The sequence below is a fragment of the Vipera ursinii genome (genome assembly GCF_947247035.1).
Source record: "Vipera ursinii genome assembly, chromosome: 3".
In the NCBI taxonomy this organism is placed as follows: Eukaryota; Metazoa; Chordata; class Lepidosauria; order Squamata; family Viperidae; genus Vipera; species Vipera ursinii.
In genome coordinates, this window is record NC_139516.1 from 210,868,610 (window position 1) to 210,891,965 (window position 23,356).

At 52.2% G+C, this 23,356-nt stretch overlaps 1 protein-coding gene across 2 annotated transcripts in view; it reads left to right on the forward strand.

Annotated features, from left to right (window-relative positions):
• Positions 1–23,356, forward strand: part of ZC3H3 (zinc finger CCCH-type containing 3) — a 204,526-nt gene that overhangs the window by 167,910 nt on the left and 13,260 nt on the right. Inside the window, exons 10-11 of one of the 2 annotated variants that reach the window (XM_083360058.1) lie at positions 7,645–7,814; positions 16,091–16,266. In XM_083360058.1, coding sequence (XP_083216184.1) covers positions 7,645–7,814; positions 16,091–16,266 — 346 coding nt within the window. The remainder of the gene's footprint in view (positions 1–7,644; positions 7,815–16,090; positions 16,267–23,356) is intronic. The other variant, XM_083360057.1, reaches the window with a different exon arrangement.

The following is a 23,356-nucleotide window of genomic DNA, read 5'->3' on the forward strand; positions in this document are numbered from 1 at the left end:
TCTATAAAAGCGCCCTCTGTTTCTCTCTCTTTCACACTTTCCCTCTCTCTCTCCATCTCTCTCTCTCTCTCTTTCTTTCTCTTTCTTTCTCTCTCTCTCTCTCTCTCTCTCTCTCTCTCTCTCTCTCTCTCTTTCTCTCTCTTTCTCTCTCTCTTTCTAAACTGTTAAGCAGGAAAGCCAGTATGGAGAATCTGATAATAATTGGGGAGCAAGAAGAGGGAGGAGGTAGTATGAATTATTTCCTTCCTTCCTTCTTTCCTTCCTTCCTTCCTTCCTTCCTTCCTTCCTTCCTTTCTTCCTTCCTTCCTTCCTTCCCTCTCTCCCATACAGTATATTTCTCTCCCTTTCCTTCCCTTTCCCTCCCTTCCACTTTCCTTTCTTTCCCTCCCCCTCCCCCTCCCCTTCCCTGTCCCTTTGCTGCCCTCCCTCTGTTTGTCAGTATACCTGTCAGTGAAAGAAGCCAGACAGGTCTCCTGCACGGGCTTGGCAAGGGCAACCGGCAGTTGTGAATGTGCGAAGCGTACGCCAGAAAACTCCACTCTCTTCCTGCGGAAGCTCCAGACCTCCTAACCCTAACCCTAACCCATTCAGTATCCTACTCTCGGTCAGTCCGGCAGCCCAGAGGCGGCCCCCCGAGCCAGGGTCCTGCAATTGGGACTTGCCGGCCTTCCCGCCCTTTCCAGGCCGCGTGCGAATCCCTCTTTCGCCCGCCTGCCTCTCTTTTCGCTTCCTGAAATAAAGCGAAGGGGTCGACGCAAGCAGTTCTCGGCGTCCTTCCACTCGCTTGGCGTGGCCAGCCCTTGTGATTTTCAAACGGCCCTCCTGGGAAAGGCCAGGCTCTGCGGGCAGGACGGTGGCAGCTGGAAGGGACCTCGGAGGTCCTCTAGTCCAACCCCACCCCTCGCTGAAGCAGGAGTCCCCCAGACTATTTCCGTTGGAGCGCCTACGACTTCTGGAGGCCAGTCCTGGGCTCCCAAGGGCTGTGGGAAGCCCACCCACCCACCCACCCTCTCAGCAAGGCGGTTTGTGGGTGGGTGGGCTCTCCACGTTCCCAGGGGATCCCTCTGAACATGAGCAGGGCCTGAAAACCCAGTCTTTGGGGAGCTTCCTCCCTTATTGCTTTAAGACCTGGAGTTTTCCTAGGAAAGACTGGACAGCTGTTTCTCCAAAATGGTGTAAGGACTCCTGCCTGAGCAGGAGGCTGGACTAGAGGACCTCCGAGGTCCCTTACAACTGTACTATTAGGATTATGATTATGGATTGGATTGGATTCTATTGGGTTCTGTTGGATTGGGTTGGATTCTACTGGATTCTATTGGGTTGGGTTGGATTCCAAGATCCCTTCCAACTCTGTTCTTCTGCAAGGGTCTCCTGCTTGAGCAGGGGGCTGGACTAGATGACCTCCAAGGACGCAGGGACACGGTGGCTCAGTGGGTTAGGACGCTGAGCTTGTCGATCAGAAGGTCGGCAGTTTGGCGGGTCGAATCCCGAGTGCCACGTAGCAAAGTGAGCGCCTGTTACTCGTCCCGGCTTCTGCCAACCTAGCAGTTCGAAAGCACGTAAAAATGCAAGTAGAAAAATAGGGACCACTCCGGTGGGAAGGCAACAGCGTTCCGTGAGCCTTTGGCGTCTAGTCATGCCGGCCACATGACCACGGAGACGTCCTCGGACAAGCGCTGGCTCTTCGGCTTTGAAACCGAGATGAGCACCGGCCCTGAGAGTCAGAAACGACTAGCACGCATGTGCGGGGGAACCTTTAGCTTTACCTTTTAAGGTCCCTTCCAACTCTGTTCTTCTGCAAGGGGGGCTGGACTAGATGACCTCCAGGGTCCCTTCCAACTCTGTTGTTCTGCAAGGGTCTCCTGCCTGAGCAGGGGGCTGGACTAGATGCCCTCCAGGGTCCCTTCTAACTCCGTTGTGCTGTATTGCTGTAAGACACAGCACTCCCCCCCTCCCTTCATTCTGCCCCCCCCCCTTTCCCCATCCTGAACTTCCTGCTGGATTTTCTCCTGCTCCTCCGAGAGCCCCCGGGAGATTTTTTGCTCTCCCTTTTTATAGTCCAGCAAGCCGGGATCTTTCCAGAGGGGTAAAATTAGCCACCCTGACAGGTGAACTGGATCAAATATCTCCCAAGAATGAGATTGCGTCCCTTACACCTCTAAGCTCCCCCCCCTCCGCTCCTCCCCCTCCTCCTCCTCACCTCATCTGACATGCTGGAGGCTCACGGTAACCGAATCCCTCTGTTTTGTTGGGCACTGCCCAAGAGGCCGGCGGGTGCGGATCGTGGGCGCGCACGCATCAGTTGTCAGGTGTGGCAGTGCCGCTTCTTCTGGCTGGGATCAGAGAGCGCCCCCCCTCCCCCTCTTCGCCCTGACCCAGGCCTTGATTGACATCTGAGAAGGGCCTGGAGGGGGCAAAGCAGGGAGTGTTGTCGTGTAAGGGTGACACAATAGCGGCCTAGGACTTCTGGAGGCCAGTCCTGGGCTCCCAAGGGCTGTGGGAAGCCCACCCACCCACCCATCCTCTCAGCAATCCCTCTGAACATGGGCAGGGCCTGAAAACCCAGTCTTTGTGGAGCTTCCTCCCTGATTGTTTTAAGACCCGGAGGTTTCCTAGGAAAGACTGGACAGCCCTTTCTCCAAAATGGTGTAAGGACTCCTGCCTGAGCAGGGGGCTGGACTAGAGGACCTCCAACGTCCCTTCCAACTTTACTATTAGGATTGGGGATCTATTGGATTAGATTCTATTGGGGTCTGTTGGGTTGGATTGGGTTGGGCTCCATTGGGTTGGATTCCGAGACCCCTTCCAACTCTTTTCTTCTGTAAGGGTCTCCTGCTTGAGCAGGGGGCTGGACTAGATGACCTCCAGGGTCCCTTCCAACTCTGTTCTTCTGCAAGGGTCTCCTGCTTGAGCAGGGGGCTGGACTAGATGACCTCCAGGGTCCCTTCCAACTCTGTTCTTCTGCAAGGGTCTCCTGCTTGAGCAAGGGGCTGGACTAGATGACCTCCAGGGTCCCTTCCAACTCTCTTCTTCTGCAAGGGTCTCCTGCTTGAGCTGGGGGCTGGACTAGATGACCTCCAAGGTCCCTTCCAACTCTCTTCTGCCTAAAGCAGGGGGCTGGACTAGATGACCTCCAAGGTCCCTTCCAACTCTGTTCTTCTGCAAGGGTCTTCTGCTTGATCAGGGGGCTGGACTAGATGACCTCCAGGGTCCCTTCCAACTCTCTTCTTCTGCAAGGGTCTCCTGCTTGAGCAGGGGGCTGGACTAGAGGACCTCCGAGGTCCCTTCCAACTTTACTATTATGATTGTGGATTGGATTGGATTCTACTGGGTTCTGTTGGGTTGGGTTGGGTTCTATTGGGTTGGATTCCGAGACCCCTTCCGACTTCTGCAAGGGTCTCCTGCTTGAGCTGGGGGGCTGGACTAGATGCCCTCCAGGGTCCCTTCCAACTCTGTTGTGCTGTATTGCTGTAAAACACAGCACTCCCCCCCCTTCATTCTGCACCCCACCCCCCACTTTCCAATCTCTCAGGGGCTGCCCCAAAGAAGTGGGGGGGTTCAACCTCTTCTCCAAAGCGCCTGAAGGCAGGACGAGAAGCAACGGATGGCGGTTAAGCATACATGCCTGGTTAGAGAAAAACGACTAAAAAACACACACGCATTTTAAGGCAAGGCTATTTTTTTTTTATTGAAAAGTTTTTCAATACATTTTATCTTTAACAAAACAAAAAAGGCAAGGCTATTTTTGTTAGGCAAAAATAGGCAGTGACCAGGCCTAACGGTAGGAAGTTATGAGAATGAGTGTATATGTTTAATTTTGCACGTATTAACTGCGGCGAGAATTGTATTCGCGCAACGTTGGGAAAAAATGAAGATTTGCCAACGGAGGAAGACTTAATTTAAAAAAAAACCAGTCTTAATGGTGTGCAGAAGTGGGTCGATTGACGTTGAAAACGAAAGAGAAAGAAGATTCCGTTTATTTTAGAACCTGGGGTACCTCTTATCATTGGCTAGAAAAAGGAGGTAGAGAGAACGGAATCTAATCTGTATTAGTAAGTTAAAAGTTGGAAGTCAGACAATATGTTGCTGATAAAATATTAAGCCCTTGTGATTATAAAAATATGTATATATTAAAAAGAAGCAACAGATGGAAACTGATCAAGGAGAGATTTAACCTGGAACTAAGAAAGGACCAGGGTGGACATGAGAGCAGCGTTCCAGTATCTCAGGGGCTGCCGCCAAAGAAGAGGCAGTCAAGCTATTCTCCAAAGCACCTCAAAGCAGGACAAGAAGCAACGGATGGAAACTAACCAAAGAGAGAAGCAACCTAGAACTAAGGAGAAACTTCCTGACAGTTAGAACAACTAACCAGTGGAACCACCTGCCTCCAGAAGCTGTGGATGCTCCAACACTGGAGGTTTTTAAGAAGAGACTGGACAGCCCTTGGTCTGAAATGGTATAGGTTTTCCTGCCTGAGCAGGGGGTTGGACTAGATGACCTCCAAGGTCCCCTCCAACTTTTATTATTATTATTATTAAGAACCCGTCGGGCAGGGCACAGCCTCAGAATTAGCTACACACCGAGTTGCCTTTCCCCGGTGCAGCAAAGATCCTCGTTCACTTGTTACCCGGGCAGGGTTACAAACTTTCCTGTGGGTGGGTGCCAGGATTCCTTACACACGCCTCCCTCCCCAAGGAGGGTGGGCAGTCCAAAGCTTTGAGCAGGTTCAAGAGGAGAAAAGCCCTCGTCACCCGGGGCCAAGGCGGCATCTTCGATTTCTACAACGAGGAGGGGCGCCCTGGAAATACCCAGCCGCGGAGGAGAGGGGCGGGGGGGGGGGCGTCTGTATTTTTAGCCTGGCCTGGCACAAGAGACGCGCTTTCTGCGCCACTCCCGGCTCCAGACCGGCCTGTGGCCTGACGTCAGAGGGATTGAGTTCTCCTCGCCACGAAGACCTCGACGGCTTCCCACCTAGTTCTGCGTTGCCCGCACAACATCCACGTCCAGGATCCCCAAATGGCTTTTCAATGCGCGTCGGACCCGCAGCCACCGTACCGGCCTGTCCTGTCCCAGCCTTGGGAGGTGGCTCGGCGGAGATAGCCAGGCTGGCCGAAGGTGGCTTGCTTGGCTCTGCCCAGCTGTTGTGCGGTCCCTAAGCTCCCTTTGGCCTTGTGTGTGACTGCACAGCCCCCTGATGGATTAGTTCCGTAACCTTAGAGGACGCCTCCTCCGAACAGGCCAGGATTCTGATGGATAAACCAGAAGCAGAAAGAGGCACTTTGAAAGGGGACGTTCCCATTCCTCCTCCTCCTCCTCCTCCTCCTCCTCCTCCTCCTCCTCCTCCTCCTCCTCCTCCTCCTCCTCCTCCGTGCTTGGAAGTAGACCGCATACGTGTAAATTTAGCTCCACGCATTTTGATGTAACGTCTTCCCACATTTTCCAGGAAAGGAACTCGGGTCATCATCATCCTGTCTCCTTGGGGGGGGGGATTTTCCCCCCCCCCCCTCCATGTTTGGTCATGTTTCAGCCTGCAAAGCGTGGCGCATTTAGCACATCCCAATTCCCCTCTTACAAAGAGAACAACAGACTTTTTAACGGCCGGAAGGGAGCCTAGAGGTCGTCTAGTCCGACCCTCTCCTCAAGCAGGAGACCCTGGGTAGCATTCCAGACACGTGGTTGTCTGGTTTCTTCTTGCAAACCTCCCATACCTCGGAAGGCAACTTCCGCTCCGCTAATGAATCTTTCTCACTGTCAACTTTCTTTCTAAGTTGCTTCTCTCCTTGATCTGTTTCCCTCCGTTGCTTCTCGTCCTGCCTTCAGGTCCTTTGGAGAATAGCTTGACTGCCTCTTCTTTGGGGCAGCCCCTGAGATACTGGAAGACTGCTATCATGTCACCCCTTGTCCTTCTCTTCATTAAACTAGACCTACCTAATTCCAGCCACCATTCCTTATATATTTGAGCCTCCAGTCCCCTGATCCTCTTTGTTGCTCTTCTCTGCCCTCTTTGCAGAGTCTCAACATTTTTTTTTACACCGTGGTGACCAAAACTGGATGCCGCATTCCAAGTGTGGCCTTACCAAGGCCTTGTAAAGTGGTATTAACACCTCACCTGATCTTGATTCTGTCCCTCTGTCGACGCGTGCCTGGCTGAGGAATTCTGGGAGTTGAAGTCCGCAAGTCATCAAAGTTAGAAGACCCCTGATACACAGTTTCTGCAATTCCTGAACAGAGTTAATATAGTTCGGGGGGGGGGGTCTCCAACCTTGGCAACTTTCAGACCTGTGGACTTCAACTCCCAGAATCCCCCAGCCAGCGCGAGGTCATTCTTTTGCCAGTTCTGTGAGTGGACGAATACAGGTCGTCCTCGCTTTACGACGGGAGTTGAGCTAAGCGAGGCATTTGTTCAGCGGGTGTTGCCCCATTTTACGACCATTCTTGCCACATTTCCCAAGCGAGTCACTGCAGTGGATACGTTAGTAATCCGGCTGTTAAGTGAATCTGGCTTGACAGAAGGTCGCAAAAGAGGATCGCGTGACCCCGGGACGCTGCGACCGTCATAAGTTCAGGCCAGCATTTTGAGCCTGGGGAGGCCGCGACGGTCGCAAGGGTGAGAAATAAGTCGCAGCTCACCTTCTTTTCCAGGGCTGTTGTTAAGTTCGAAAGGTGACTCGACAAATGGCGATAAGTCAAGGGCTACCTGTCCTTGTGGCCTCTCTGTGACATTAACTGAAGGCTGCCTGGGCCTTTTCAGTGTGTGGATTTAGCTTGAGTTGGACACACACTGAAGCATCTAAATTACACCCACAAACACACAAATGCTATTCATTATGAGCCTAGCGTCGCCTGCATCAACACGGCTGAACATGCAATTCAAGGCTGGAAGCCACTTGGTTAATCGCCTTTGTGCCTCCAGCCCGTCAAAGGTGATCTGCTAATGTTAATTAGCCATAACCTTGATGCTGGACACACACACACACACCCGTTCGGCTTCCTCCAGGCTGGCTGGTGGCCGGCGTTGGGAAGCCACCTCAGATATTTGAGCAGCTCCCCCCAAACGCTTGAGTTCTGTTATGAAATTTGTTTGTGCAGAGGTCTCCTTGTGCTACCAAGGAGTTGCGCAGACAAGGAAGGGTACTGAGAGCAGTAAGAGCCACACAGTAACCACAAGAGTACACGGAGTTGTGAAAGCAAAAAGTATTTTACTTTTGAGGTGGTGTAAAAACAAAAATGCACGCTCAAAAATAAACAGTCCAGGTCATACACAATAGCAACAGTCCAAGGAGTATGCCAAATACAAAGTCTTCTTACCGGTCCAGAGGTCAAAAACACAGTTGTTCAGGTTTATCGCAGTAGTAAACCAACAGTACAGCAAAACAGCAATAGTAGAGAGAGCAGTGAATTCAGAGAGAGAGAGAGAGAAGCTACGTTCCTAGCTCCCTCTTATGGCCATGAGAAGACTTACACACCCGTTGGCCAATTAACATCTTAAAGTCACAACATCACAGTTGATATATTTTCAAGCCAACTATGTAGGCTATCACCATGTGCCGAACAAGTTCCTTCTTTTGGAGGTGGTCCAGAAGGCCCTCCGTGCCTTTCTCTGGAGGTTGATCCATGGTGGCTCTTCTTTGCCTTCCTTTTCAGTGCAAGAAGAAGCACACCTTGGTGTGCCCGGACTTTTCCAAGCACGGCGTCTGCGCCAAGGGTTCCCGGTGCAAGCTGCAGCATCCCCAGAAGAAGCGCCTGGCCAAGCAAGCCGGCATCCGAGACTCCTACCCAGCTGAGCAGGGAAACTACGCAAAGGAGACTTTGAGGTAAGGAAAGATGGGGAGCTGCCATCCCTTTGTCTTCTCCCCTCCCCCATGGAAGGCCTGGGGGCCGTCAAGAGGACTGGGTCTCCTTCCAAAGGGCTGGGCTGGCATGACTGCTGCTCTTCTTCTCCCACGGTGGGACCCTCGGCAGAGGATGGTGTCTGAGTGGGGGAGTCTACGACAGGGGTAGGCAACCTCTTTTATGACTCATGCACTTCCAACTCCCAGAATTCCTGAGTCAGCATAGTCCAGGGGTAGGCAACCTCGGTTCTTTTATGACTCATGGATTTCAACTCCCAGAATTCCTGAGTCAGCATAGTCCAGGGGTAGGCAACCTCGGCTCTTTTATGACTCATGGACTTCAACTCCCAGAATTCCTGAGTCAGCATGGTCCAGGGGTAGGCAACCTTGGTTCTTTTATGACTCATGGATTTCAACTCCCAGAATTCCTGAGTCAGCATAGTCCAGGGGTAGGCAACCTCGGCTCTTTTATGACTCATGGACTTCAACTCCCAGAATTCCTGAGTCAGCATAGTCCAGGGGTAGGCAACCTCGGTTCTTTTATGACTCATGGATTTCAACTCCCAGAATTCCTGAGTCAGCATAGTCAAGGGGTAGGCAACCTCGGTTCTTTTATGACTCATGGATTTCAACTCCCAGAATTCCTGAGTCAGCATAGTCCAGGGGTAGGCAACCTCGGTTCTTTTATGACTCATGGATTTCAACTCCCAGAATTCCTGAGTCAGCATAGTCCAGGGGTAGGCAACCTCGGTTCTTTTATGACTCATGGATTTCAACTCCCAGAATTCCTGAGTCAGCATAGTCCAGGGGTAGGCAACCTCGGCTCTTTTATGACTCATGGATTTCAACTCCCAGAATTCCTGAGTCAGCATAGTCCAGGGGTAGGCAACCTCAGCTCTTTTATGACTCATGGACTTCAACTCCCAGAATTCCTGAGCCTGCTGGCTCAGGAATTCTGGGAGTTGAAGTCCATGAGTCATAAAAGAGCCGAGGTTGCCTACCCCTGGGCTAGGACAAAACTTGGAAAAAGTTTTGAAAATGTTTTTTTTTGGGGGGGGGAGAAACAACCACGACCTTGTTTTACACCTAGGCAGGAACAATCAAAGGTACAAGTACAGGTTAGGCGAAACCTGGCACAAAGGGAGTAACCGTGAGAGGGACCTTGGAGTCCTAGTGGACGACCCTTTAAATATGAGGAAGCAGTTATGTGGGAGCAGCCAACAAAGGCTAATACAGATCCTGGGTTGTATAAACAAGAGGCATACAATCAAGATCGCGCGAAGTCTTAGTACCACTTTGTAAAACCTTAGTAAGGCCACGCCTGGAATGTTGCCTCCAGTTTTGGTCACCATCTCACAAAAAAGAGGTTCAGACTTTGGAAAAAGTGCAGAGAAGAGCAACTCGGATTGCTGGCTGAGGAATTCTGGGAGTTGAAGTCCGCAAGTCATGAAAGGGCCACGTTTGAAGACCCCTGTCTTGAAGCATCCTGGCTGAGGAATTCTGGGAGTTGAAGTCCGCAAGTCATCAAAGGGCCACGTTTGAAGACCCCTGTCTTGAAGCATCCTGGCTGAGGAATTCTGGGAGATGAAGTCCACAAGTCATCAAAGGGCCAAGTTTGAAGACCCCTGTCTTGAAGCATCCTGGCTGAGGAATTCTGGGAGTTCAAGTCCTCAAAGGGCCAAGTTTGAAGACCCCTGTCTTGAAGAGAAGGACAAGGGGGGACATGATAGCAGTCTTCCAGTATCTCAGGGGCTGCCCCAAAGAAGAGGGAGTCAAGCTCTTCTCCAAAGCACCTGAAGGCAAGACAAGAAGCAACGGATGGAAACCGATCAAGGAGAGAAGCAACCTGGAATTAAGGAGAAACCTCCTGACAGTGGGGACAATTAACCAGTGGAACAGCTTGCCCCCAGAGATTGTGGGTGCTCCATCACTGGAGGTCTTTAAGAAGAGACTGGATGACCACTTATCTGAAATGGCATAGGGTCTCCTGCTTGAGCCTTGGGAGTTGGACTAGAAGACCTCCAAGGTCCCTTCCAGCTCTATTCTGATTCTCTGACAACTTGCCTCGGCCGACCCGCCTCGGGTCAATTCAAGATAACTCCAGAATAGTTAGAAGACCTCAAGGCTGGGCTGAGCGGCAGTTCTGTTTGTCCCTCTCTTGAGTCCTCCCCCCGTTGAATTGTCCCACAGAGAGTTAGATGGGGTGAGTCATCCCTGGCAAGCTCTCCCATTCCACCAAGCGATGCCAAAATCTGAAATGAGGGTTTGAGCGGAGTTCCCATTTCTTCTTGGCCAAGAATTCTCTCTCCATGGCTTGTTTTGCTTAGGAGAGGCAGATCTGGACACCTAGCTGACGGATCGGTGTTGGAAGGAAGGCCCTTGAAAGGGTCTGCAAGAGTTGTGGACTTAGAAGTGGGCGTCCTGCATCCACAACCCTCATTTTGCCAGCCGTTCTGGGCCCAGCGAAGGGCGGGAGAGTCTTCTGATCATCCCAGAACATCCGTGACCTCCAGCTGGGTCAGCCATAACAAGGGAACCCGCCATTCACTTAAACCAGGGGTCTTCAAACTTGGCCCTTTGATGACTTGTGGACTTCAACTCCCAGAATTCCTCAGTCGGCCATTTTGATGAACCTGCGAACTTGGATCCAGACCAGGGGTCTTCAAACTTGGCCCTTTGATGACTGGTGGACTTCAACTCCCAGAATTCCTCAGTCGGCCATTTTGATGAACCTGCGAACTTGGACCCAGACCAGGGGTCTTCAAACTTGGCCCTTTGATGACTGGTGGACTTCAACTCCCAGAATTCCTCAGTCGGCCATTTTGATGAACCTGCGAACTTGGATCCAGACCAGGGGTCTTCAAACTTGGCCCTTTGATGACTGGTGGACTTCAACTCCCAGAATTCCTCAGTCGGCCATTTTGATGAACCTGCGGACTTGGATCCAGACCAGGGGTCTTCAAACTTGGCCCTTTGATGACTGGTGGACTTCAACTCCCAGATTTCCTCAGTCGGCCATTTTGATGAACCTGCGGACTTGGATCCAGACCAGGGGCCTTCAAACTTGGCCCTTTGATGACTGGTGGACTTCAACTCCCAGAATTCCTCAGTCGGCCATTTTGATGAACCTGGGGACTTGGATCCAGACCAGGGGTCTTCAAACTTGACCCTTTGATGACTGGTGGACTTCAACTCCCAGAATTCCTCAGTCGGCCATTTTGATGAACCTGCGGGCTTGGATCCAGACCAGGGGTCTTCAAACTTGGCCCTTTGATGACTGGTGGACTTCAACTCCCAGAATTCCTCAGTCGGCCATTTTGATGAACCTGCAGACTTGGATCCAGACCAGGGGTCTTCAAACTTGGCCCTTTGATGACTGGTGGACTTCAACTCCCAGAATTCCTCAGTCGGCCATTTTGATGAACCTGCGGACTTGGATCCAGACCAGGGGTCTTCAAACTTGGCCCTTTGATGACTGGTGGACTTCAACTCCCAGATTTCCTCAGTCGGCCATTTTGATGAACCTGCGGACTTGGATCCAGACCAGGGGCCTTCAAACTTGGCCCTTTGATGACTGGTGGACTTCAACTCCCAGAATTCCTCAGTTGGCCATTTTGATGAACCTGCGGGCTTGGATCCAGACCAGGGCTCTTCAAACTTGGCCCTTTGATGACTGGTGGACTTCAACTCCCAGAATTCCTCAGTTGGCCATTTTGATGAACCTGCGGACTTGGATCCAGACCAGGCGGTCTTCGGCCCTTTGATGACTGGTGGACTTCAACTCCCAGAATTCTTCAGTCGGCCATTTTGATGAACCTGCGGACTTGGATCCAGACCAGGGGTCTTCAAACTTGGCCCTTTGATGACTGGTGGACTTCAACTCCCAGAATTCCTCAGCCAGGCACGAGTTGAAGTCCACCAGTTATCAAAGGTCCAAGTTTGAAGACCCCTGTCTTAAACTCTGCAGATGCCCAGTCAAGCCATCGGTGAACTCTGGCCCTCATCGGCCCGTTCTGCTCTCCCTTCATTCTCCAGCGGAGACTCTGATTGTACAGGCAGTCCTCGACTCCCCACGGTTCATTTACCGACCGAAGCTACAACAGCGCTGGGAAAAAAAACCGACTCACGATCAGTTTTCGACCCTTGCGACTTGTTGCAGCGTCCCCTCGGCAACCGGCACGCGCTTACGACGGTTGCAGCCACCCGGGGAATCATGTGATCCCCTTTGGCCACCCTCTGACAAGCAAAGTCAAGGCGAGGGGGGGGAAGCCCGATTCGTTTAACGACCGTGTGATTAACTTCACAGCTTTAGAGGTTCCCTTAACAACCGGGCCCAGATAGACCCTGGAACGGGGCAAAATCCCGCTTAACGTACGTGCCTCGTTTAGCAACAGAAACGTCGGGGCGAAATTGTTGTTGGCCGTAAATCCAGGACGGCCTGTACCGCAGTCCTTCTAGCGGCCTCCGCCGAGAGCCGCATGTACAAAAGGATCTGGGTTTTTCCCACGGCTGGTCGCAGCCACTTCCCAGCCTTAAATCTTCTTTGTGTGGAAGGGATCCATAAATCTTCCCGTCCTAAGAGAAGAGAGAGGGATCCTCTTGCCAAACGGATGTGACCCTCTCCGTCTGGGAGCTGGGCCAGGCAGGCACATGGGAGTCGGGGTCTCTGCAGAGGATCCAGAGATCAAGCGGGAACAAAAACCCTGCCTGTGAGGGAGGCCTCCAGGCCCAGGCAGCTGTTCTCAATTCTTCTTCTTTTTTCTTTTTAAAAGTTTTATTATTATTATTTTTCAACAGAGTTCAATAATCATTATTCAGCCAAAACGTGTTGTCCGACGACCTTACTCACTAATACAAATTAAATTCCCAATCCCTAAATCTTTTCTCTAACCATTGACAAAATAGGTCCCAGGTTGGAAAATATTCTGTTTCTTCTTTTTCTTTCAACCTTAAAGTAAGTCTGTCAGTTTCTGCGCAGTCTTAATATTTTTTTATTATTATTTTTTTTCTTCTGGTGGTGTTTCTTGCAAATACAATTCTTGCCGCGGCCCGGTGGGAAAGGGAGAGGCAGGCACCTTGATGCAGACATGCGCACCCACGTGAATAATAATAAAGTTGGAAGGGACCTTAGAGGTCATCTAGTCCAACCCCCTGCTAAGGCAGGAAACCCTGTACCGTTTCAGACAAATGGCTGTCTGCTTTCTTCTTAAAAACTTCCAATGTTGGACCATTTACTGCTTCTGGAAGCAGGTGGTTCCACTGGTTAATTGTTCTAACTGTCAGGAAGTTTCTCCTTAGTTCCAGGTTGCTTCTCTCCTTGATGAGTTTCCATCCGTTGCTTCTTGTCCTGCCTTCAGGCGCTTTGGAGAATAGCTTGACTCCCTCTTCTTTGGGGCAGACCCTGAGATACTGGAACACTGCTATCATGTCCCCCCTCGCCCTTCTCTTCATTAAACTAGACATACCCAATTTCTGCAACCATTCTTTATACGTTTTTAGCCTCCAGTCCCCTGATCATCTTTGTTGCTCTTCTCTGCCCTCTTTCCAGAGTCTCAACATCTTTTTTTCATGGTGGTGACCAAAACTGGATGCCGTATTCCAAGTGTGGCCTTACCAAATGCGAGTGCGCGCACGTGCGCGCAAACAGGACTGTGAGCACGCGCGTCCTGCAAATGGGGTTGCTAGCACCGGCGTGAGACTCACAGCTCATGGCGAGGCTAGTGCCGCTGCAGGGGGGTGTGTGTGTCTGTGAGCGCACGGACACGCACGCGCGCACTGGTCAGCCGCTCACGTGGCCAAGAGGCCACGACCTGGTAGTGGGCCATGGCTCATAGGTTGGGGAGCTCTGCCCTGGACCAGTCCAAAGCTAATGTTGGCCTAATGATGGGGCTGAGCCCCATCGAGGGGGCTCCCCATTTATCCTTGGGGTCCTCCGTGGCCGGAGCATGGCCAGCGCCTGGCTCGGTCAGAGAACTGGCCAGCTGATTCCCTGCAAAAGCAGGCAAGGGGGAGTATGTCTCCTCAATACGGGTCGTCCTCTGCTTACCAGGCTCCACTTAGCGACGGCTCACAGTTACGGCGGTACTGAAGAAAAGTGACTTACGACCGTTATTCACCCTCCCTTCTCACGGGATCAAAAACTCAGACACCTGCCAGGGAGTCACGCCGTCCCCTTTTGCAACCTCTTGGCGATACAAGTCCCCTGGGGGAAAGCCTGATTCGCTTAGCAACCGTGTGAATCGCTTAACCGCCGCACGGATTCGCTCAGCGACGGTGGCCAGAAAGTTTGCCAAATGGGGGCGAGGCTGGCTGAGCGATTGCCGCCGGTGCGTTGGTGGTCCTCCGAGGACGGCCCCTGCCTCTCCTCGAATCGAATCCGCCCGTTGGATGGAGGATGCGGAGGAAGGGGCCTCCTCGCAGGACCCTGCGACCGTCACAAGTACGAGTCGGCTTGCCGAGGGTCTGAATTTGGACCCCCCGTGACCGTGCAGCGAAAAACGGCCATAAGCCAATTCCGTTGGGCCTTCGAACAGGTCGCTAAAGGAACGGTTGTAAGCCGAGGACCGCCTGCATCCGCTTTTCCTGGCTGGGGAATGCTGGGAGTTGAAGTCCCTCACACACACACACACACACACACACACGGTCTTTAAAGCGGCGGAGGTTGCAAAACACGGAGTTAGGAGCTCAGGCCTGGATCTCCCCCCGTGGATTTGGGGGGTGGGGGTGGTAAATCACCCCATTGTAGGAAACCCAGCCCCCACCCCCTCCTTCTCCCTCTGCCTCTACCCCGGTCCCCGGGGCAGCTCCACGCGGACCCCCACCCCGCCTTGTATGGCCGTGCCCGGCAAAGCCGCGCAAATGCCGTCGCCGAGTTATTCAGGGTGACTGCATAAACTTGGAACGGCCCCTGCCCCCCCCCCCGGGCATCGGGGAGGCAGAAAATACCCCTTTGCTCTTTTTAGGCAAGAATGTGCCTTTTAGGGGGGGGTCCGCGGCGGGCAGGAATTCGTCAGGGCAAGGGAGAGCTGGCCCAGAGCCCGGGCCTTCCAGTCCTGTTTACAGGCAGAGGGGCTTGCCGGGGGGGGGGGGGGGTCGGGGGGGGTTAGGTGAGAAGGGCTTTTAAATAGCACCTCCTGTCTGTCTGGCTGCCAAGGCAGACGTCAAACATGTTGAAGGGCACGTCACAGGTGCCCCTCCTCCCTCTCTTTGGGGGGGGAGAGCTCCTGACACCTTGGAGGGGGCGGAAATTGGGAGGGCCAGGTGGCCAGAGGGGAAGGGCTGAGGCCGGAGGGGGAGGGAGAGGGGAGCCCTCAGCTGAAGCCAGAGCTGGCTCCCAGCTTAGTCTCCCGTGCTAAGAGGAACAGAGCTGGAAGGGGACCCGGAGGTCCTCTAGTCCAGCCCCCTGCTCCGGCGGGAGACCCTTGCAGAATAAGAGAGTTGGAAGGGGCCTTGGAGGTCATTTAGTCCAGCCCCCTGCTCCAGCAGGAGACCCTTGCAGAATAAGAGAGTTGGAAGGGGCCTTGGAGGTCCTCTAGTTCAACCCCCTGCTCAGGCAGGAGACCCTTGTGGAATAACAGAGTTGGAAGGGGCCTTGGAGGTCCTCTAGTCCAGCCCCCTGTTCAATCAGGAGACCCTTGCAGAAGAACAGAGTTGGAAGGGACCTTGGAGGTCCTCTAGTCCAGCCCCCTGCTCAGGCGGGAGACCCTTGCGGAAGAACAGAGTTGGAAGGGACCCTGGAGGTCCTCTAGTCCAGCCCCCTGCTCAAGCAGGAGACCCTTGCGGAAGAACAGAGTTGGAAGGGACCTTGGAGGTCCTCTAGTCCAGCCCCCTGCTCAGGCGGGAGACCCTTGCGGAAGAACAGAGTTGGAAGGGACCTTTAGATCATCTAGTCCAGCCCCCTGCTCAGGCTGGAGACCCTTGCAGAATAAGAGAGTTGGAAGGGACCTTTAGATCATCTAGTCCAGCCCCCTGCTCAGGCTGGAGACCCTTGCAGAATAAGAGAGTTGGAAGGGACCTCGGAGGTCCTCTAGTCCAGCCCCCTGCTCAGGCGGGAGACCCTTGCGGAATAAGAGAGTTGGAAGGGACCCTGGAGGTCCTCTAGTCCAGCCCCCTGCTCAGGCGGGAGACCCTTGCGGAATAAGAGAGCTGGGAGGGACCTCGGAGGTCCTCTAGTCCAGCCCCCTGCTCAGGCGGGAGGCCCCACCCCCGTCCAGTCTCTCTTTAGAAACCTGGTTTGTTCTTCCTTTCTTCTCTTGCAGGAGGAACGAGGAGGAAGAGGAGGAAGGAGCAGCGACGGGAGATGCCTGCTGGCCCCCCAGGATCCTCCCTCAGAGCAGCCGCCTGACCAAGCAGCCCTCCTTCATCTCCCTCCAGTCGCCCCCCGCCTCCCCCGAGGAGCAGGGCCCCCCGTCGGAGAGGAGCGGGGAAGAAGCAGGTACGCCCAGGGCCCCTGGAGAGGAGAAGGCAGCCCTCGGGTGCTCAGGCATCGTGAAGGGACCTCGGAGGCCTTCTAGTCCAACCCCTGCTCAGGCGGGAGAGCCTAGAACAGGGGTGCAGAGGGGGTTGGACTAGAAGACCTCCGAGGTCCCTTCCAACTCCTCCTCCTCCTCCTCCTCCTCCTGCTCCTCTTCTTCCTCCTCCTCCTCCTCCTCCTCCTCTTCTTCTTCTTCTTCTTCTTCTTCTTCTTCTTCTTCTTCTTCTTCTTCTTCTTCTTCTTCTTCTTCTTCTTCTTCTTCTTCTTCTTCTTCTTCTCCTTCTCCTTCTCCTTCTCCTTCTCCTTCTCCTTCTCCCCCCTCCTCCTCCTTCTCCCCCCCTCCTCCTCCTCCTTCTCCTCTCCCTACTACTACTACTACTGCTACTGCTACTACTGCTACTACTTTGGCAACTTTAAGAGCCGTAAATTTCAACTCCCAGAACTGAACTGGCTGGGGAATTCTGGGCATCAAAGACCAGAGGGTCTTCAATTTGCCCAAAGTTTACCAATTGGAACGACTGAGAATTGAGTCTCTTGTGGCCAGAAGGAAAGCCGACACGAGCTTCCCTCTTTTCTCCCTGCTCCCCCTCTCTTCAGGCCAGTCCCTCTTCCACGATTTCACCCCATTGAGGCCGAGGAAGTGTAGAGCAATTCCCCCCCCCCGACACACACACGCCTTTTGCTCCTGGGGTAATGCTGGTCTCCAAATCTAGAAGAAGAGAGAGGAGGAAACCTGGTTTGTTGCCAGTGGTTACAGGTGGTAGCATGACTCAACTAGGTAACATTATCGTTGACCCTTCCTTCCTTCCTTCCTTCCTTCCTTCCTTCCTTCCTTCCTTCCTTCCTTCCTTCCTTCCTTCCTTCCTTCCCATTTTCCTTCCTTCCTCCCTCCCTCCCTCCCTCCCTCCCTCCCTCCCTTCCTTCCTTCCTTCCTTCCTTCCCATTTTCCTTCTTTCCCTCCCTCCCTCCCCCTCCCTCCCTCCCTCCCTCCCTCCCTTCCACCCCTTCCTTCCTTCCTTCCTTCCTTCCTCCTTCCTTCCTTCCTTCCTTCCTTCCTTCCTTCCTTCCTTCCTTCCTTCCTTCCCTCCCTCCCTCCCTCCCTCCCTCCCTCCCTCCCTCCCTCCCTCCTTGGTGCTCTCTGAGCTGGGTGGTTTTCCTGCAGACGTTTCATTACCAAACTAGAAGAGGAGGAGGAGGAGGAGGACTGGGGGGTCCTTGGTGCTCTCTGAGCTGGGTGGTTTTCTTGCAGACCTTCCGTGACCCAACGAGGAAGCAAACCCCTCTCCCTTCTCCCACTGATGAGGGTACCTAGCAGGGCAGTGAAAGGTCTGCCCACTGTCCATCTCCACCCCCGTGTAGAAGGACCAATTCAGGGCCCTCCATTGAAGATGGCTCTAGTCTAGTGGGAGCATCCACCCTGCGTTCCCACCCCTTTGCGGGGGATCTGGCCATATGGTCCCCTCCCAGATCCCCCCCTTTTTTGGGGGTGGGGAGATCCAGCTCCCGGTCTCCTGATTGGCCAGCCCAGCGGAGAAGCTAGGCCTGTCGCTCCGCTTAACCCTCCACAGGTAACGCACCTTCCTACCTTTCGCCTTGCAGTTCAGCAGCTTGTGGCCGGCCACCGTGGACGGGCTTCCCGCCCCCCTCCATCCCATCCCACCCCCATCCCCCCCAATTGGCACCGAGCGCACACGATGAGAAAGGCCGGCCCTTCCAATCGAGTGCTAATTTAATTAGTAAAGCACCCGTTTTAGTTAATTTCTTTCCAGGAGATCGCTGCAGCAGCCAGCAGATGTTCGCCTCCCCCTCCCCAGCAGAGGTTGCATATGTGTGTGTGTGTGTTTGCAAATGACTCTGCTCAGCTGTGTTTAGGAGACAAAAGAGGGTTTTACGGGGTGGGGGGGCGGCAAAGGGCCCTCTCTGTAAACATTTTACAGCTACTCTGCACGTTGGAGCGAGGATAAAGCCGCGGCAGCTCGGGCGGCGGGCTGCAAATTGGCGGCCATACGGCCATCATTTTATTGTCATATTTCACAGCCGTAACGTTAATGGAAGATGCTTGCTCCAGCCTTTTTTTAACGGCTCCGCTGAGCACGCCCGGCTCAAAACACTTGCGCTTCGGAAAATTGGCGGAGGCGCAGCGCGGCGGCTTCCAGCTTTTTGTGTGGGGGGGTTTTGCTTACCGCTTCTTCTGTTTTGGCAGCGAGAACTGGACCCTCAGAGCTCGAACCCACCCCACCCGGCCCCCCCCCCGCCGGTGAGCTTCCCTGCCTCACCTGGAACGGTGTCCTGACCCACCTGGACCTCCTCTCTTAGGGGCCCCGGGCGGCCCCTCTGCTCATCCCAGGGTGCTGGGAGGGACCTCGGATAGGTCTGCCGCCCAGCTGCGCGGGCACCAGGGCCCAAAGGAGCTGGAGGGAAAGAGAGAGGGGCAGCGGGCCGGTTTGGGGAAGGGGCTTTGGGAAGGGAAGGAAGAGCAGGGCTGGAGATGGGCCGGGGAGGACGTTTCCAGGTGGTTTGGCAGGCCCCTGGAACTGTCTCCAAAAACCCTGCGTCTTTCGTTTCCTTCCTTCCTTCCTTCCTTCCTTCCTTCCTTCTTCCTTCCTTCCTTCCTTCCTTAATTCATTCCTTCTCTTCCTTCCTCCCTTCCTTAATTCCTTTCCTTCCTTCCTTCCTTCCTTCCTTCCTTCCTTCCTTCCTTCCTTCCTTCCTTCCTTCCTTCCTTCCTTCCTTCCTTCCTTAATTCCTTTCCTTCCTTCCTTCCTTCCTTCCTTCCTTCCTTCCTCCCTCCCTCCCTCCCTCCCTCCCTTCCTTCCTTCCTTCCTTCCTTCCTTCCTTCCTTCCTCCCTCCCTCCCTCCCTCCCTTCCTTCCTTCCTTCCTTCCTTCCTTCCTTCCTTCCTTCCTCCTCCCTCCCTTCCTTCCTTCCTTCCTTTCCTTCCTTCCTTGGTGCTCTCGAATCTTGGTTACTTTCTTGAGGGCCGCTCTGTCTCCCAAGACCCCCTTTTTTCACTTTCTAGCACAATTGAGCCAAACCTTTTTATAGGCGAGGCAACGTTTGTTCAGTGAGTTTCGCCCCGTTTTACAACCTTTCTCGCCAGCGTTGTTAAAGTGAATCCCTGCAGTTGAGAAGTTACTCACACGGGTGTTCAGCGAATCTGGCTTTGCTTGTCAGGAGGTCGCAAAAGGGGATCACGTGACCCTCTGGGAGAGGGCAACCGTCATAAATATGAACCAGTCGTCTGAATTTTTATCACGGGGATGGGTGCGATGGTCGTAAGTGTGAAAAAGCCATCATCAATCCTTCTTTTTCAGTGCCGTTGTAACCTCCAACGCTCATTAAACAGACTGTTCTACCTTGAGGACTAGCTGTACAGATTCTGCCTTGGACAGGGAGGGTTGGACTAGAAGACCTCGCGGGTCCCTCCCTTGCAAGCCCTAGAAGGGTCTCCAACCCTTTTAGATTGGCGGCCCAGGGTGGCCACACTTGCGCACGTGTGCACAAACCGGCAGCGAGCATGCGCACCCTGGAAACAGGGCTGCAAGCATGCGCGCAAGGCGCTGTAAGGTTTGTGCCACCGCCAGGATCACGGTGATGCTACCACCAGTGCGAAGCTTGCGCAGTGATGCCGCCCTGGCGCAAGGCTCGTGCCACCGCCCCCTGTGAAGATTGCACTGCGCCCCTCCCCGCTTGCAGCGCTGCTGCCGCCCCGCACAGTTTGTCGCAATGCTGCCGTCTGTGCGATACTAGCACCGTTGCCAGCTCCTGCATGGCACTCACGGCGACGGTGGCATGAGGGGGGGTGAGCATGCACACATGCACATGCACTACCCAGCTTCTCACGCGGCCCGGATGCCAAGAGGTCGCAGCCCGTAGGTTGGGGACCTCTGTACTAGAGAAGAGCCAAACGAAGGCTGTGCTTTGCGTTGATTCTACGGATGATGCGCTCTTCCTTGGATCAAAAGGTGACGGGACAGGAAATGGTATAGGGTTTTCTGCCTGAGCAGGGGGCTGGACTAGATGACCTCCAAGGTCCCTTCCAACTTTATTATTAATAATAATAATAAATTGGAATTGTGTTTGTCTAGCCCAGGGGTAAGAAACCTCGGCTCTTTTATGACTCATGGACTTCAACTCCCAGAATTCCTGAGCCAGCATAGCTGGCTCAGGAATTCTGGGAGTTGAAGTCCATGAGTCATAAAAGAGCCAAGGTTGCCTACCCCTGGCCTAGCCTAATGAAGTGAAGGACGAGGGGAGACATGATAGAAGTGTTCCAGTATCTCAGGGGCTGCCCAAAGAAGAGGGAGTCAAGCTCTTCTCCAAAGCGCCCGAAGGCGAGACAAGAAGCAACGGATGGAAACTCATCAAGGAGAGAAGCAACCTGGAACTAAGGAGAAACTTCTTGACAGTGAGAACAATTAACCAGTGGAACCACCTGCCTCCAGAGGCGGTGAATGCTCCGACACTGGAAGTTTTTAAGAAGAGGCTGGACAGCTGTTTGTCTGAAACGGTATAGGGTTTCCTGCCTCAGCAGGGGTTGGACTAGATGACCTCCAAGGTCCCTCCAACATTATTATTATTATTATTATTTATTATTATTATTATTATTATTATTATTATTATTATTATTATTATTATTATTTATATTATTATTAAACTTATTCATTAAACATGAACCTCAGTCAACTGAACATTGAAACTGACCGGCACTAATTGTTGTTGTTGTTCTTATTATTTTTTTTTTTTTTTTATTGAAAAGTTTTATAAAATACAATTTTCCTTTAAAAAAAAAAAAAACCCCTTCCCCCTCCCTCCTCCCCTCCCTACCTCCCCCCTATCTCCCCCCCTCCCCCTCTCCCTCCTGCCTCCCCTACCTCCCCCCCTCTACTTCCCCTCCTCCCCCCCTCCCCCCCCCCCCCGACTTCCCAGAGCAAAATACAAGGTATATATCTGAAAGGCAATCATAAACAATCATATACTAACAATTATAAACTCTAAAATCCATCACTCTCTAGCTTATATAAAGTAAACCAATCCTTAGTAATACTAAATATATATAAAAAACTAAAATAAAAGAAAACTAGCATCATTCCCATCTATGTTCTTCCACAATTCACTATTACCTAGACATACTCTCATATACACATCACAAACACCTATCCCTGTTAACCTCTCTAGCCAAAATAGGCTATAATAGATAACTCTTACACAAATTAACCCGCATTAAACCCACAAAACTTTCTTCCTCTTCCTCTGTAGTAAGTTATCCATTAATTCCAAATTTAAAAAAAAAATCTGTTACCATACATAGCATCCCAAAACTTTTAAAAACACAACTACCACTTAACTATAAATATATTGTGGAAGTTCCATAGATTTCTACTAATCTTATTTTTAGTCTTTTTTGAGCGTTTTTAAGGCAGCACGCGTCACCCTCTGTTCTCTAAGATCATCCAAAAGAGTTGCAGCTTGAACTCCTCCTGTACCCTTCTCGTCTATCTGTCCATCTTCATCCTCTTGATGCTCTCCTTCTCCAGATCCTCTGCAGCTTCCAGAAGTGTTGATGGGGGTTACTTTCAAAACATTGTTGTAAAAGTCATGCGCTTGCTTCACATTACTCAAACAGTACCTTTTGCCATCATACATGAAGCTCAGCCCGGCTGGGATCTCCCATCTGAACCTTATATCTCTTTGCTTAAGCTCTTGCACCAGAAATATAAAATCCTTCCTTCTCTTTAAAATCTTTGGAGGAATTTCTTTTAGAACCAAAACTTGTTGACCAGCAATCATAACTTTGGTATCATAGGCAGCTTGTATAACTTCATCTCTAATTTCCCTTTTTACAAAAATAAACCACCACATCTCTAGGCAACTTTCTCTGTTTAGCAATCCACGAATTCACACGAAACACTTTGTCCATACCTTGTTTTAATTCAGATGCTGGATGGTTCAATACCCCCTCAAAAGCCTCAGAAACCAGCTGCTTTAAATCTTCCTTAATATTCTCTTTTAGGCCTCTAATTCTCACAGCAAACTGCATCTGGTAAAATTGGGCCAGACTCTGTTCACTGTCCATTTTGTCTTTTAAATCTTCAAATTCCAATACTTTTGCTTCTAATAAAGCATTCTTTTGAGTTAAATCTTGCACTTGATCATCCAGCATCTCCACACATTTAGCAACTTTTTGCACTGAGGACAAAATGTCTACCTTCATCTCTCTAAGTTTCTGTTCCATCCTTTCTTCCATTCTCTGCTCCAATTTCTCCAATTTCTCCTCCATCTCTAGAAATTTAACACCCATTGACTCCAAAATTAACTGGGTATGTTTTTCAGATCCTTCGATGTCAATACATCAGGAGAATGCAACACCTGCAGTAATGATTGTTGTTGCACCGGAGAATTTCCAGCACTCCGAAAAGCTCTAGGGGAGGTTTAGCCGCCATCTTTTACTTACAATTGTGACGCACTTTCACTTTAAGTTTTAAGCAAAGTCCATCAAGCTTGAGAGTGAAACAAAATAATCCTCTTCATCTCTTTATCATTCCTTCTTGCACTGCTCTGCCTGCTCTTCTCCTTTCATAGTCTCTCCTTCAAGCAGGGATGGTCGCAGACGCCTGGCTCTGCTCCATGAAATCCGGAGCAGAGACGCTGGCCAGCTGGGAGCAGCCCCAGGCTACGGGGGAGTTCAATCCTTCAGCCGCCCAAGCTCAAAGCTCAGGCGGCCCCTGGAGAACTCTACCCCTACCTGGGGGCTCACCCCCTCCTCTTCTCCCGAGGAGGGGGCTTCAAATTCGCCCGAACAGCTGATCGGCGCTGTTTCGGGCGAAAATCACTCAGCTGAGCCGCGGGCAGCCCGGGGAGGCTGTCTCCGGCGCCGGCGGAGCCACCGGAAGTCGTTGTTCTTATTATTAAATCATGCCTCCGCGTGGTGATCCTTCACAATGTTGTATCTGTAAAATACTGTTTGTTATACCCATTTGGTCTTCACAGTCTCAACGTCTTACATATTAAGGTGTGGGACCTCCGCGATTCTGCGAAATGGGCCCAAACGC